Genomic DNA, 12,674 nt, shown 5'->3' with positions numbered 1-12,674 from the left:
AAAAACAGTGATAAAATAAAGAGAAAAAACTTACAGAAATATCGAACTTTGAATTCTGGGATTCTGCCCCTGAGAGAGGGAGAAATATGGAATGGCCCACATCAGCTTTCCAGGCTGCCCCCACATGTGAACATCTTTCTTTGTGTGTAGGCCTAATTCATAAATTTATAGAGTCAACCTGAAGGTCAAAGTTCTAGACCAGCCGCTCAGGTTAATATTATAATTGCTGGTTTGTGACAGGACCATGGCCACTCCACCAGTGAATATATTATTTTCTCTGAAACTCTTTGTGTAACATTTCTCATAAATAGATAGTGTCAGGCTGTAATTGGTATCTCTCTTCAAAAGAGCCGGAAGGTGTGAAATGTTTCCATTTCGTGGTTCTTAGCAAGGTCCCCTGGCGAGATTGGAGACAGGAGACTGCCTTCTCAGGATAACATATGCCGTGACCCCTGTGAGACCTGCAGTCTCAGGACAGATGTTAAATTACTGCTAGTCAAACATCCATACCTATATATATTTCACTACAGTTCACTTTTAGAGATTGAAGAAATTTACTCGACATTACGGAGTAGTGTATGGCTGAGAAATGTAGCCCAGGAAAATGTTTAAAAGATTTTTGAGTGTGTTATATAATACAAAGAAGGACCTCAAAGCACATAATACTTGATGGCTCAATATATATTAAATTTTTTCCAGCACCTACAACAAAAAACTGCAGCTTTGCCAATGGATTGCACAGACCTAATCCCTGTCTACAGACTGGATTCTGTCGCTCTTCCTGCTCCTGCGACTCTCTCTCCCTCCCTAGGCTAAATGCAGATTGTAAGTGCTACAAACGGTAACCCCCTGGAAGGGCTGTTAGTATGATGGCTCAGCTTCAGCACCAGTATCAGCACTACAGGCCTCTGATTCGTTACACTGTGCACACACAGGCCTTGACAAGCACTCTCTATCTCCAATACAAAGTATCACCGAGCTGTGAAATGGCGTCATTGTGCCGAACCGGGAGGCGCCTGTTCTTTTATGACCTCTGATGATGTCACACGGCCAGCCTATCACAGTAATGCCACAACCAAGATGGCTACGGCATTACAGTGACTCACAGGCAATCCCCGCATGCTTATTGGCTGCACAACAGGCACCAAAGATTCGGGGGCGGGGATTCAAGTTTTACATTGAGCAATGCCCATTAGTCGCCGAGTAACGAGGACATCTCAGCACCGTGATACTCGAGTGATAACCGAGTATCACCAAGCACCCCTTGTGAGCATGGCATGAGGTCTACACAGACCTCTGGCCACCTCACTTTAGTGTGCATTGCTTGACTGTTGATAGTCATAACGCTGGAGGAAAGAGGCAAAGGGAGATGGGGACAGCCACAGATACTAACTGTGCATGCGCCAGATTCCCAGCCCCGCAATGTGAATAAATCAGAAACAGCGGGAACACTAGATCAGGTGATGTGAGTTGAAGGGCAGCGCGCACGGCGCTTGCCCGAAAAATGAGAGCACAGCGCAGGCAACGGTTACGTGACTACAGATAGACGAGGCGGCACCTGGTGCACTGCGGGGATGATCGACGGCTGGGAGGCGGTTGAGTCCGGGGGAGTAAACGTGCCACCCAGACAGAATACAAGTATGGCGCCAAATTTATAAAACTTAATATTTCTGCGCTAGGAGGGAGCAAAAACATAAGAGCCACCTTCACAGAATGCAGCCTTAATGCTGCAGAAGGTGGCTCTTTTACTTAAAAACGCCCGGGAAGGGGGGGGGTGACAGGTTCCCATTAAGCTCCCCCAATAATAATAATGAAACTACAAGAGTGGAGTACTCCAACAATACCATAAGCTACGAGAAAGGGAGTAACAAGGAACACTATACAGTATATTATAATACAAAAATATCCTTTATTAGTACATTGAACAGCATCAATTTCAGACAAAATCACAATGAAACGTTATGCAAAGATCAGTAAGGGAAAGGAGGAAACATTCCAGTATACTGAGGAAAGGCGGCAGGTCCAACGTGAGACTTGGGCAAGCAGAGAAAAATATGCAAACACATTGGAGTGCTCAAGAAAAAGGGTACTCATGTGACATCACAAAATAGTAGTCATATGGAATTTATGGAGAGCACCCATGTGTTTCTCAAACATATACCACTGTAATGAGTTAAATGTTTACCCATCGTAGGTCCGTACTCACAACAGCCTCCCCCCGGGCCCCTGACGCGCGTTTCGCGTGCTCCCTTTATCAAAGGGGGATGGTGATAGCGTCCTGTCTCTGACAAGCTATGGGACTCAGACGGCACCGCTGACTATGGCGCATGCACACCGGACCCCGCACACCTGATATCGCTTACCCCACTGCCGTCAGTACCCAGTGTGCATGCAGGTGATGTAACACCCTGTGACATCATTAGGCATGTGCACTGGGCATGTGAGACAACAGTTGGAGAAGCGATGTGTCGGGAAAGTCTCAGTGCGCATGCGCACCATCGGCAGCCATCTTCTTGAAGTACTAAAGGACCGCGGCCATCATACCTGGTCCCAAGGCGCTGTCAAAACTTACATAAAGGTACCATTACTGAAGCAACCAAATGCTGCAGGACACTGGTATACCGAAAAAATGTTTTTATTTGTGGAGGATACTCCAGGTATAATTATAATTGAAAAAAGTTGTGTCCACAGGGAGAAAAAAGGAGGGACATAAAAGAAGTAGGTGGTCTGGCTAGCACCCACCAGTAGATTAATTAAGGCCTCTTTAGTCAGTCCCTGGTAGTTCAGGCCCAGATCTCTGGCTCTCTCCTGTAAACTGGATATGTGTCAGTTTCTGTAATCACTCTGTGGGTGGTTCTCCATTGGGTTGCGCTCTGTTGATCCCACTGTTGCCACCAGTTGTCACGGGGTTCTACTCTGGTATCCACCACACAGAGGATTAAATAGTCCAGGAACATGGATAGAGTGCAGTGAAAGGATAAAAGGGGCTCCAGATACTTCTCCATATAGGCTCCTCCAGCAGTATTTTAGGGCAATCCAGGTTTCTCCAAGTCTCTCTGCGGTGCTGGCCTTAGCATCAGCATCCCACAAAGGATCTATTGCAGTATATTCCAGGTTAATCCGTTTTTCTCAAAGTCTCTCTCTGGTGCTGGCCTTAGCACGGCCTAGTTTGTCCTCCTCTGTTTTGCAGGTCAACAAACTAGCTGACCTGGTACAAAGTGTAATCAACATATTAACAAACATCTATTGTTTAGTTACCTTGCGTCACCTTTCATCCAAGATAACAACATAATATGCTGCAACAAATGTCAACTCTTTTTCCTCATAGGATGTAAGCTTGCGAGCAGGGCCCTCATTCCTCTTGGTATCTGTTTTGAACTGTGATTTCTGTTATGCTGTAATGTCTATTGTCTGTACAAGTCCCCTCTATAAGTTGTAAAGCGCTGCGGAATATGTTGGCGCTATATAAATAAAATTATTATTATTATTATTAACTCATGAATCAATGTTAGAAGCTCATACAAACCAACCAACCAAAGAAAAACACATAAATTCAAAAGTCAACATAAAGATAATAGTCTATGCCTCTTGGCTTACTGAAAATAGACGTCTGGATAATTAAGATTAAATCCGGTGTCATTGCATTAGAGGGGATACAAAGAATGATAACGAGCAACAAGACAACGCTCCTAAAATCAGTAAAAAATAAAAATATGGACATAGAGAGAATGTACATTATATGTGTATTATTACTGTACAGGACACGTGTATTACGCCTCTGTAGATTATATGTGTATTATTACTGTACAGGACACGTGTATTACGCCTCTGTACATTATATGTGTATTATTACTGCACAGGACACGTGTATTACGCCTCTGTAGATTATATGTGTATTATTACTGTACAGGACACGTGTATTACGCCTCTGTACATTATATGTGTATTATTACTGTACAGGACACGTGTATTACGCCTCTGTACATTATATGTGTATTATTACTGTACAGGACACGTGTATTACGCCTCTGTACATTATATGTGTATTATTACTGTACAGGACACGTGTATTACGCCTCTGTACATTATATGTGTATTATTACTGTACAGGACACGTGTATTACGCCTCTGTACATTATATGTGTATTATTACTGCACAGGACACGTGTATTACGCCTCTGTAGATTATATGTGTATTATTACTGTACAGGACACGTGTATTACGCCTCTGTAGATTATATGTGTATTATTACTGTACAGGACACGTGTATTACGCCTCTGTACGTTATATGTGTATTATTACTGTACAGGACACGTGTATTACGCCTCTGTACGTTATATGTGTATTATTACTGTACAGGACACGTGTATTACGCCTCTGTACGTTATATGTGTATTATTACTGTACAGGACACGTGTATTACGCCTCTGTACGTTATATGTGTATTATTACTGTACAGGACACGTGTATTACGCCTCTGTACGTTATATGTGTATTATTACTGTACAGGACACGTGTATTACGCCTCTGTACGTTATATGTGTATTATTACTGTACAGGACACGTGTATTACGCCTCTGTACGTTATATGTGTATTATTACTGTACAGGACACGTGTATTACGCCTCTGTACGTTATATGTGTATTATTACTGTACAGGACACGTGTATTACGCCTCTGTACGTTATATGTGTATTATTACTGTACAGGACACGTGTATTACGCCTCTGTACATTATATGTGTATTATTACTGTACAGGACACGTGTATTACGCCTCTGTACATTATATGTGTATTATTACTGGTACAGGACACGTGTATTACGCCTCTGTACGTTATATGTGTATTATTACTGTACAGGACACGTGTATTACGCCTCTGTACATTATATGTGTATTATTACTGTACAGGACACGTGTATTACGCCTCTGTACATTATATGTGTATTATTACTGTACAGGACACGTGTATTACGCCTCTGTACATTATATGTGTATTATTACTGTACAGGACACGTGTATTACGCCTCTGTACATTATATGTGTATTATTACTGTACAGGACACGTGTATTACGCCTCTGTACATTATATGTGTATTATTACTGTACAGGACACGTGTATTACGCCTCTGTACATTATATGTGTATTATTACTGTACAGGACACGTGTATTACGCCTCTGTACATTATATGTGTATTATTACAGCACAGGACACGTGTATTACGCCTCTGTACATTATATGTGTATTATTACAGCACAGGACACGTGTATTACGCCTCTGTACATTATATGTGTATTATTACTGTACAGGACACGTGTATTACGCCTCTGTACATTATATGTGTATTATTACAGCACAGGACACGTGTATTACGCCTCTGTACATTATATGTGTATTATTACTGTACAGGACTCGTGTATTACGCCTCTGTACATTATATGTGTATTATTACTGTACAGGACACGTGTATTACGCCTCAGCGCGTTATATGTGTATTATTACTGTACAGGACACGTGTATTACGCCTCAGCGCGTTATATGTGTATTATTACTGTACAGGACTCGTGTATTACGCCTCAGCGCGTTATATGTGTATTATTACTGTACAGGACTCGTGTATTACGCCTCTGAACGTTATATGTGTATTATTACTGTACAGGACACGTGTATTACGCCTCTGTACATTATATGTGTATTATTACTGTACAGGACACGTGTATTACGCCTCTGTACATTATATGTGTATTATTACTGTACAGGACACGTGTATTACGCCTCTGTACATTATATGTGTATTATTACTGTACAGGACACGTGTATTACGCCTCTGTACATTATATGTGTATTATTACTGTACAGGACACGTGTATTACGCCTCTGTACATTATATGTGTATTATTATGTACAGGACACGTGTATTACGCCTCTGTACATTATATGTGTATTATTACTGTACAGGACACGTGTATTACGCCTCTGTACATTATATGTGTATTATTACTGTACAGGGCACGTGTATTACGCCTCTGTACATTATATGTGTATTATTACTGTACAGGGCACGTGTATTACGCCTCTGTACATTATTGTGTATTATTACTGTACAGACACGTGTATTACGCCTCTGTACATTATATGTGTATTATTACTGTACAGGGCACGTGTATTACGCCTCTGTACATTATATGTGTATTATTACTGTACAGGGCACGTGTATTACGCCTCTGTACATTATATGTGTATTATTACTGTACAGGACACGTGTATTACGCCTCTGTACATTATATGTGTATTATTACTGTACAGGACACGTGTATTACGCCTCTGTACATTATATGTGTATTATTACTGTACAGACACGTGTATTACGCCTCTGTACATTATATGTGTATTATTACTGTACAGGACACGTGTATTACGCCTCTGTACATTATATGTTATTATTACTGTACAGGGCACGTGTATTACGCCTCTGTACATTATATGTGTATTATTACTGTACAGGGCACGTGTATTACGCCTCTGTACATTATATGTGTATTATTACTGTACAGGGCACGTGTATTACGCCTCTGTACATTATATGTGTATTATTACTGTACAGGACACGTGTATACGCCTCTGTACATTATATGTGTATTATTACAGCACAGGACACGTGTATTACGCCTCTGTACATTATATGTGTATTATACTGTACAGGACACGTGTATTACGCCTCTGTACATTATATGTGTATTATTACAGCACAGGACACGTGTATTACGCCTCTGTACATTATATGTGTATTATTACTGTACAGGACACGTGTATTACGCCTCTGTACATTATATGTGTATATTACTGTACAGGACACGTGTATTACGCCTCTGTACATTATATGTGTATTATTACTGTACAGGGCACGTGTATTACGCCTTGTACATTATATGTGTATTATTACTGTACAGGACACGTGTATTACGCCTCTGTACATTATATGTGTATTATTACTGTACAGGGCACGTGTATTACGCCTCTGTACATTATATGTGTATTATTACTGTACAGGACACGTGTATACGCCTCTGTACGTTATATGTGTATTATTACAGTACAGGACACGTGTATTACGCCTTTGTACATTATACGTGTATTATTACTGTACAGGACACGTGTATTACGCCTCTGTACATTATATGTGTATTATTACAGCCAGGGCACGTGTATTACGCCTCTGTACATTATATGTGTATTATTACTGTACAGGGCACGTGTATTACGCCTCTGTACATTATATGTGTATTATTACTGTACAGGGCACGTGTATTACGCCTCTGTACATTTTATTGTGTATTATTACTGTACAGGACACGTGTATTACGCCTCTGTACATTATATGTGTATTATTACTGTACAGGACACGTGTATTACGCCTCTGTACATTATATGTGTATTATTACTGTACAGGACACGTGTATTACGCCTCTGTACATTATATGTGTATTATTACTGTACAGGGCACGTGTATTACGCCTCTGTACATTATATGTGTATTATTACTGTACAGGGCACGTGTATTACGCCTCTGTACATTATATGTGTATTATTACTGTACAGGACACGTGTATTACGCCTCTGTACGTTATATGTGTATTATTACTGTACAGGACACGTGTATTACGCCTCTGTACGTTATATGTGTATTATTACTGTACAGGACACGTGTATTACGCCTCAGCGCGTTATAGGCGTATGAACCGTCTGCTGCTCACTTTGCTGACGTCATTGAACTATTTTACGCTACAACCTCCACATGACCCCGCCCCCGACTCCTCGCTTCTATTTTATTGGCTGCGGTTCTTACGTCAGGATCTGAACCCGTCTTGTGATTGGTTATGACGCACCGCCTGCCGCCTTGAGCCCCGCCCCTTCCCTCTCGCCGCTGTGTGACAGTCGCCGGCCATTCGGGGGCCGCGGAGGAGCTGCGTCACCGGCGGTGGCGGGGAGACCGTGCATCGCGCCGCCGTCATGTCTTCCACTCACCCCCGAGTGAAGCGCGGCTCCGGCTCCCCTCCAAACGGCTCAGCCCGCCTACTGCAGCCCATCCGGGCCACCGTGCCCTACCAGCTCCTGCACAGCAGCCCCAGCCGCTCCCCGTCCGCCTCGGTGGGGAGTAACACCGAGCCGGGGGCCCCCCAAGTCCTTCTCCTCCTTCCCCGCTGCTTGCACAATCTCACAGCAGCCCTGAGGCGGCCAGAACCCGGAGGAGGAGGAGCAGCTCCCCGGAGAGGAGGAACACGGCGTCCCCGGGAGCAGAGGTGAGAGGCCGCCTCTCGTGTTACCTCCTGCGAGGGCGGCATGGCGCCGAGCACACGTCCCCCGCCGGCATGCGGCTCTGCTGCTGGGCCACAACCGGGGAGCGGGACCGCACCAGACAGCAGGGGCCTCGTGAGAACAGGCCATGTGCCCTGGAGTGCAGTGCACGCTCTGGGGGGTCTGGAGTGCAGTGCACGCTCCGGGGGTTAGAGCTGGGGGGGTCTGGAGTGCAGTGCACGCTCTGGGGGGTTTAGAGCTGGGGGTCTGGAGTGCAGTGCACGCTCTGGGGGTTTAGAGCTGGGGGGGTCTGGAGTGCAGTGCACGCTCTGGGGGGTTTAGAGCTGGGGGGGTCTGGAGTGCAGTGCACGCTCTGGGGGGTTTAGAGCTGGGGGGGTCTGGAGTGCAGTGCACGCTCTGGGGGGTTTAGAGCTGGGGGGTCTGGAGTGCAGTGCACGCTCTGGGGGTTTAGAGCTGGGGGGGTCTGGAGTGCAGTGCACGCTCTGGGGGGTTTAGAGCTGGGGGGGTCTGGAGTGCAGTGCACGCTCTGGGGGGTTTAGAGCTGGGGGGGTCTGGAGTGCAGTGCACGCTCTGGGGGGTTTAGAGCTGGGGGGGTCTGGAGTGCAGTGCACGCTCTGGGGGAGTCTAGAGCTGGGGGGGGGGGTCTGGAGTGCAGTGAACGCTCTGGGGGGTCTGGAGTGCAGTGCAGGCTCTGGGGGGGTCTGGAGTGCAGTGCAGGCTCTGGGGGGGTCTGGAGTGCAGTGCAGGCTCTGGGGGGGTCTGGAGTGCAGTGCAGGCTCTGGGGGGTCTGGAGTGCAGTGCAGGCTCTGGGGGGGGGGGTCTGGAGTGCAGTGCAGGCTCTGGGGGGGGGGTCTGGAGTGCAGTGCAGGCTCTGGGGGGGGTCTGGAGTGCAGTGCAGGCTCTGGGGGGTCTGGAGTGCAGTGCACGCTCTGGGGGGTCTAGAGCTGGGGGGGATCTGGAGTGCAGTGCACGCTCTGGGGGGTCTAGAGCTGGGGGGGTTCTGGAGTGCAGTGCACGCTCTGGGGGGTCTAGAGGCTGGGGGGGTCTGGAGTGCAGTGCACACTCTGGGGGTGAAGAGCTGGGAGGGTCTGGAGTGCAGTGCACGCTCTGGGGGGTCTGGAGTGCAGTGCACGCTCTGGGGGTCTGGGAGTGCAGTGCACGCTCTGGGGGGTCTGGAGTGCAGTGCACGCTCTGGGGGGGTCTAGAGCTGGGGGGGTCTGGAGTGCAGTGCACGCTCTGGGGGGTCTAGAGCTAAGAGGGTCTGGAGTGCAGTGCACGCTCTGGGGGGTCTAGAGCTGGGGGGTCTGGAGTGCAGTGCACGCTCTGGGGTCTAGAGCTGGGGGTCTGGAGTGCAGTGCACGCTCTGGGGTCTAGAGCTGGGGGGTCTGGAGTGCAGTGCACGCTCTGGGGGGTGAAGAGCTGGAGGGTCTGGAGTGCAGTGCATGCTCTGGGGGGGGGTCTGGAGTGCAATGCACGCTCTGGGTGGTCTAGAGCTGGGGGGTTCTGGAGTGCAGTGCACGCTCTGGGGGGTCAAGAGCTGGGGGGGTCTGAGTGCAGTGCACGCTCTGGGGGTGAAGGTCTGGAGTGCAGTGCACGCTCTGGGGGGTCTAGAGCTGGGGGGGTCTGGAGTGCAGTGCACGCTCTGGGGGGTCTAGAGCTGGGGGGGTCTGGAGTGCAGTGCACGCTCTGGGGGGTCTAGAGCTAAGAGGGTCTGGAGTGCAGTGCACACTCTGGGGGGTCTGGAGTGCAGTGCACGCTCTGGGGTCTAGAGCTGGGGGGGTCTGGAGTGCAGTGCACGCTCTGGGGGGGGGGGGTCTGGAGTGCATGCACGCTCTGGGTGGTCTAGAGCTGGGGGTCTGGAGGGCAGTGCACGCTCTGGGGGGTCTAGAGCTGGGGGGGTCTGGAGTGCAGTGCACGCTGGGGGTCTAGAGCTGGGGGGTCTGGAGTGCAGTGCACGCTCTGGTGGTCTGGGGGGGGGTCTGGAGTGCAATGCACGCTCTGGGTGGTCTAGAGCTGGGGGGTCTGGAGTGCAGTGCATGCTCTGGGGTCTAGAGCTGGGGGGTCTGGAGTGCAGTGCATGCTCTGGGGGGGTCTGGAGTGCAGTGGGGGGTCTGGAGTGCAGTGGGGGTCTGGAGTGCAGTGGGGGGTCTGGAGTGCAGTGGGGGCTCTGGAGTGCAGTGGGGGCTCTGGGGGGGTCTGGAGTGCAGTGGAGGCTCTGGGGGGGTCTGGAGTGCAGTGCACGCTCTGGGGGGTTTAGAGCTGGAGGGTCGAGTGCAGTGCACCCTCTGGGGGGTGTAGAGCTGGAGTGCAGCGCACGCTCTGGGGGGTGTAGAGCTGGGGTCTGGAGTGCAGCGCACGCTCTGGGGGGGTCTAGAGCTGGGGGTCTGGAGTGCAGTGCACACTTGTGGGTCTGGAGCTGGAGGGTCTGGAGTGCAGTGCTGTGCATTCTCTTGTGGTCTAGAGCTGGGGGTCTGGAGTGCAGTGCACGCTCTTGTGGGTCTGGAGCTGGGGTCTGGAGTGCAGTGCACCCTCTGGGGGGTGTAGAGCTGGAGTGTCTGGAGTGCAGTGCACGCTCTGGGGGGTGTAGAGCTGGGGTCTGGAGTGCAGCGCACGCTCTTGGGGTCTGGAGTGCAGTGCACGCTCTGGGGGGTCTAGAGCTGGGGGTCTGGAGTGCAGTGCACACTTGTGGGTCTGGAGCTGGAGGGTCTGGAGTGCAGTGCTGTGCATTCTCTTGTGGGTCTAGAGCTGGGGATCTGGAGTGCAGTGCACGCTCTTGTGGGTCTAGAGCTGGGGTCTGGAGTGCAGTGCACGCTCTGGGGGTCTGGAGTGCAGTGCAAACTCTTGGGGGTCTGGAGTGCAGTACACGCTCTTGTGGGTTTAGAGCTGGAGGGTCTGGAGTGCAGTGCACGCTCTGGGGGGTGTAGAGCTGGAGGGTCTGGAGTGCAGTGCACGCTCTTGTGGGTTTAGAGGTGGGGGGGTCTGGAGTGCAGTGCACGCTCTTGTGGGTTTAGAGCTGGAGGGGTCTGGAGTGCAGTGCACACTCTTGTGGGTCTAGAGCTGGGGGATCTGGTGTGCAGTGCACGCTCTGGGGGTGTAGAGCTTGAGTGCAGTGCACGCTCTTGTGGTTCTGGAGTGCAGTGCATGCTCTGGGGGGTTAGAGCTGGAGTGCAGTGCATGCTCCTTGTGGGTCTAGAGCTGGAGGGTCGAGTGCAGCACATGCTCTGGGGGTGTAGAGCTGGAGGGTCTGGAGTGCAGTGCACGCTCTTGTGGGTCTAGAGCTGGAGGGTCTGGAGTGCAGTGCACGCTCTTGGGGGTGTAGAGCTGGAGGGTCTGGAGTGCAGTGCACGCTCTTGTGGGTTTAGAGCTGGGGGGTCTGGAGTGCAGTGCACGCTCTTGTGGGTCTAGAGCTGGGGGGTCTGGAGTGCAGTGCACGCTCTTGTGGGTCTAGAGCTGGGGGGGTTCTGGAGTGCAGTGCACGCTCTGGGGTCTAGAGCTGGGGGGTTTGGAGTGCAGTGCATGCTCTTGTGGTCTAGAGCTGGGGAGCAGTACATGCACTTATTCTAGAACAGAGCAGGGTGCAGTGTAGAAACTTGTTCTAGCTCTGGTATTGCAGTGCATGCACATGTGGTTCTAGAGAAGCTGGGGGCCTGGAGTGCAGTGCATGTATTTAGAGTTCTTGGTCAGGGCTGAAACTTGCAGTTCTAGATCTGAGCTGGTAGTTTGGAGTGCATTTACTGTTTTTTGATCAGAGATGCTTGGAGTGCATTTCTGTGAATGAGCTGATCTGGAGTGCAGCGTATGTTCTTGTGATTCTAGATTATTAATGGTGGCTTGCTTTTCTAGGAATGGAGTGCAGTGCGCATACACATGGACTGCGCTGGTGGTCCTGAGACACGTGATGGTACTTGAATTTCCAGGTGTGGAGTGCAATGCATGCACTTGGAAGTTCTAGATCTGAGCCGGCGAGCTGCTGCTTCCATGCATACACTTGTGGTTCTGTGACTGAGCTTGGGAAATGCCGCGCGGGACTCTAGGTGTAGATGAGTTGCTGGTCCTGGAGCAGAAACTTTGCCTGATGTTCTGGAGCTGCGTATGTAATGTGATATGTGAATAACTAGATCGGGCAGTACTCCACTCCAGACCCTCGGAACTACACGTTCTGACCTGCCCTTGACCCAGAAAGCATTAGTACGGTGTAATTGTGCTGGGAGTCTAGAACAGTTCTAGAGCAGCGCTCCCCGATCTGTGCTCTTAACAACTATTACAAAGCTGTACACCCAACATGGCCTGGGGAGGATGCAGCTGTCGGAGCATGCTGGCAGTAGCAGCTTTGCGAAAAAAAACTAGAGGGCCACA

The 12,674-nt window shown here is 49.3% G+C and overlaps 1 protein-coding gene across 1 annotated transcript in view; it reads left to right on the top strand.

Moving 5' to 3' along the window:
* Positions 1-7,899: 7,899 nt before the first annotated feature.
* Positions 7,900-12,674, top strand: part of GLCCI1 (glucocorticoid induced 1) — a 59,917-nt gene continuing 55,142 nt past the window's right edge. Inside the window, 2 exon segments of the mRNA XM_077268117.1 lie at positions 7,900-8,171; positions 8,174-8,309. Coding sequence (XP_077124232.1) covers positions 8,013-8,171; positions 8,174-8,309 — 295 coding nt within the window. The 5' untranslated portion in view covers positions 7,900-8,012.

The sequence above is a fragment of the Ranitomeya variabilis genome, chromosome 6 (genome assembly GCF_051348905.1).
Source record: "Ranitomeya variabilis isolate aRanVar5 chromosome 6, aRanVar5.hap1, whole genome shotgun sequence".
Classification (NCBI taxonomy): domain Eukaryota; kingdom Metazoa; phylum Chordata; class Amphibia; order Anura; family Dendrobatidae; genus Ranitomeya; species Ranitomeya variabilis.
This window is presented reverse-complemented; position numbering and strand designations above follow the sequence as displayed.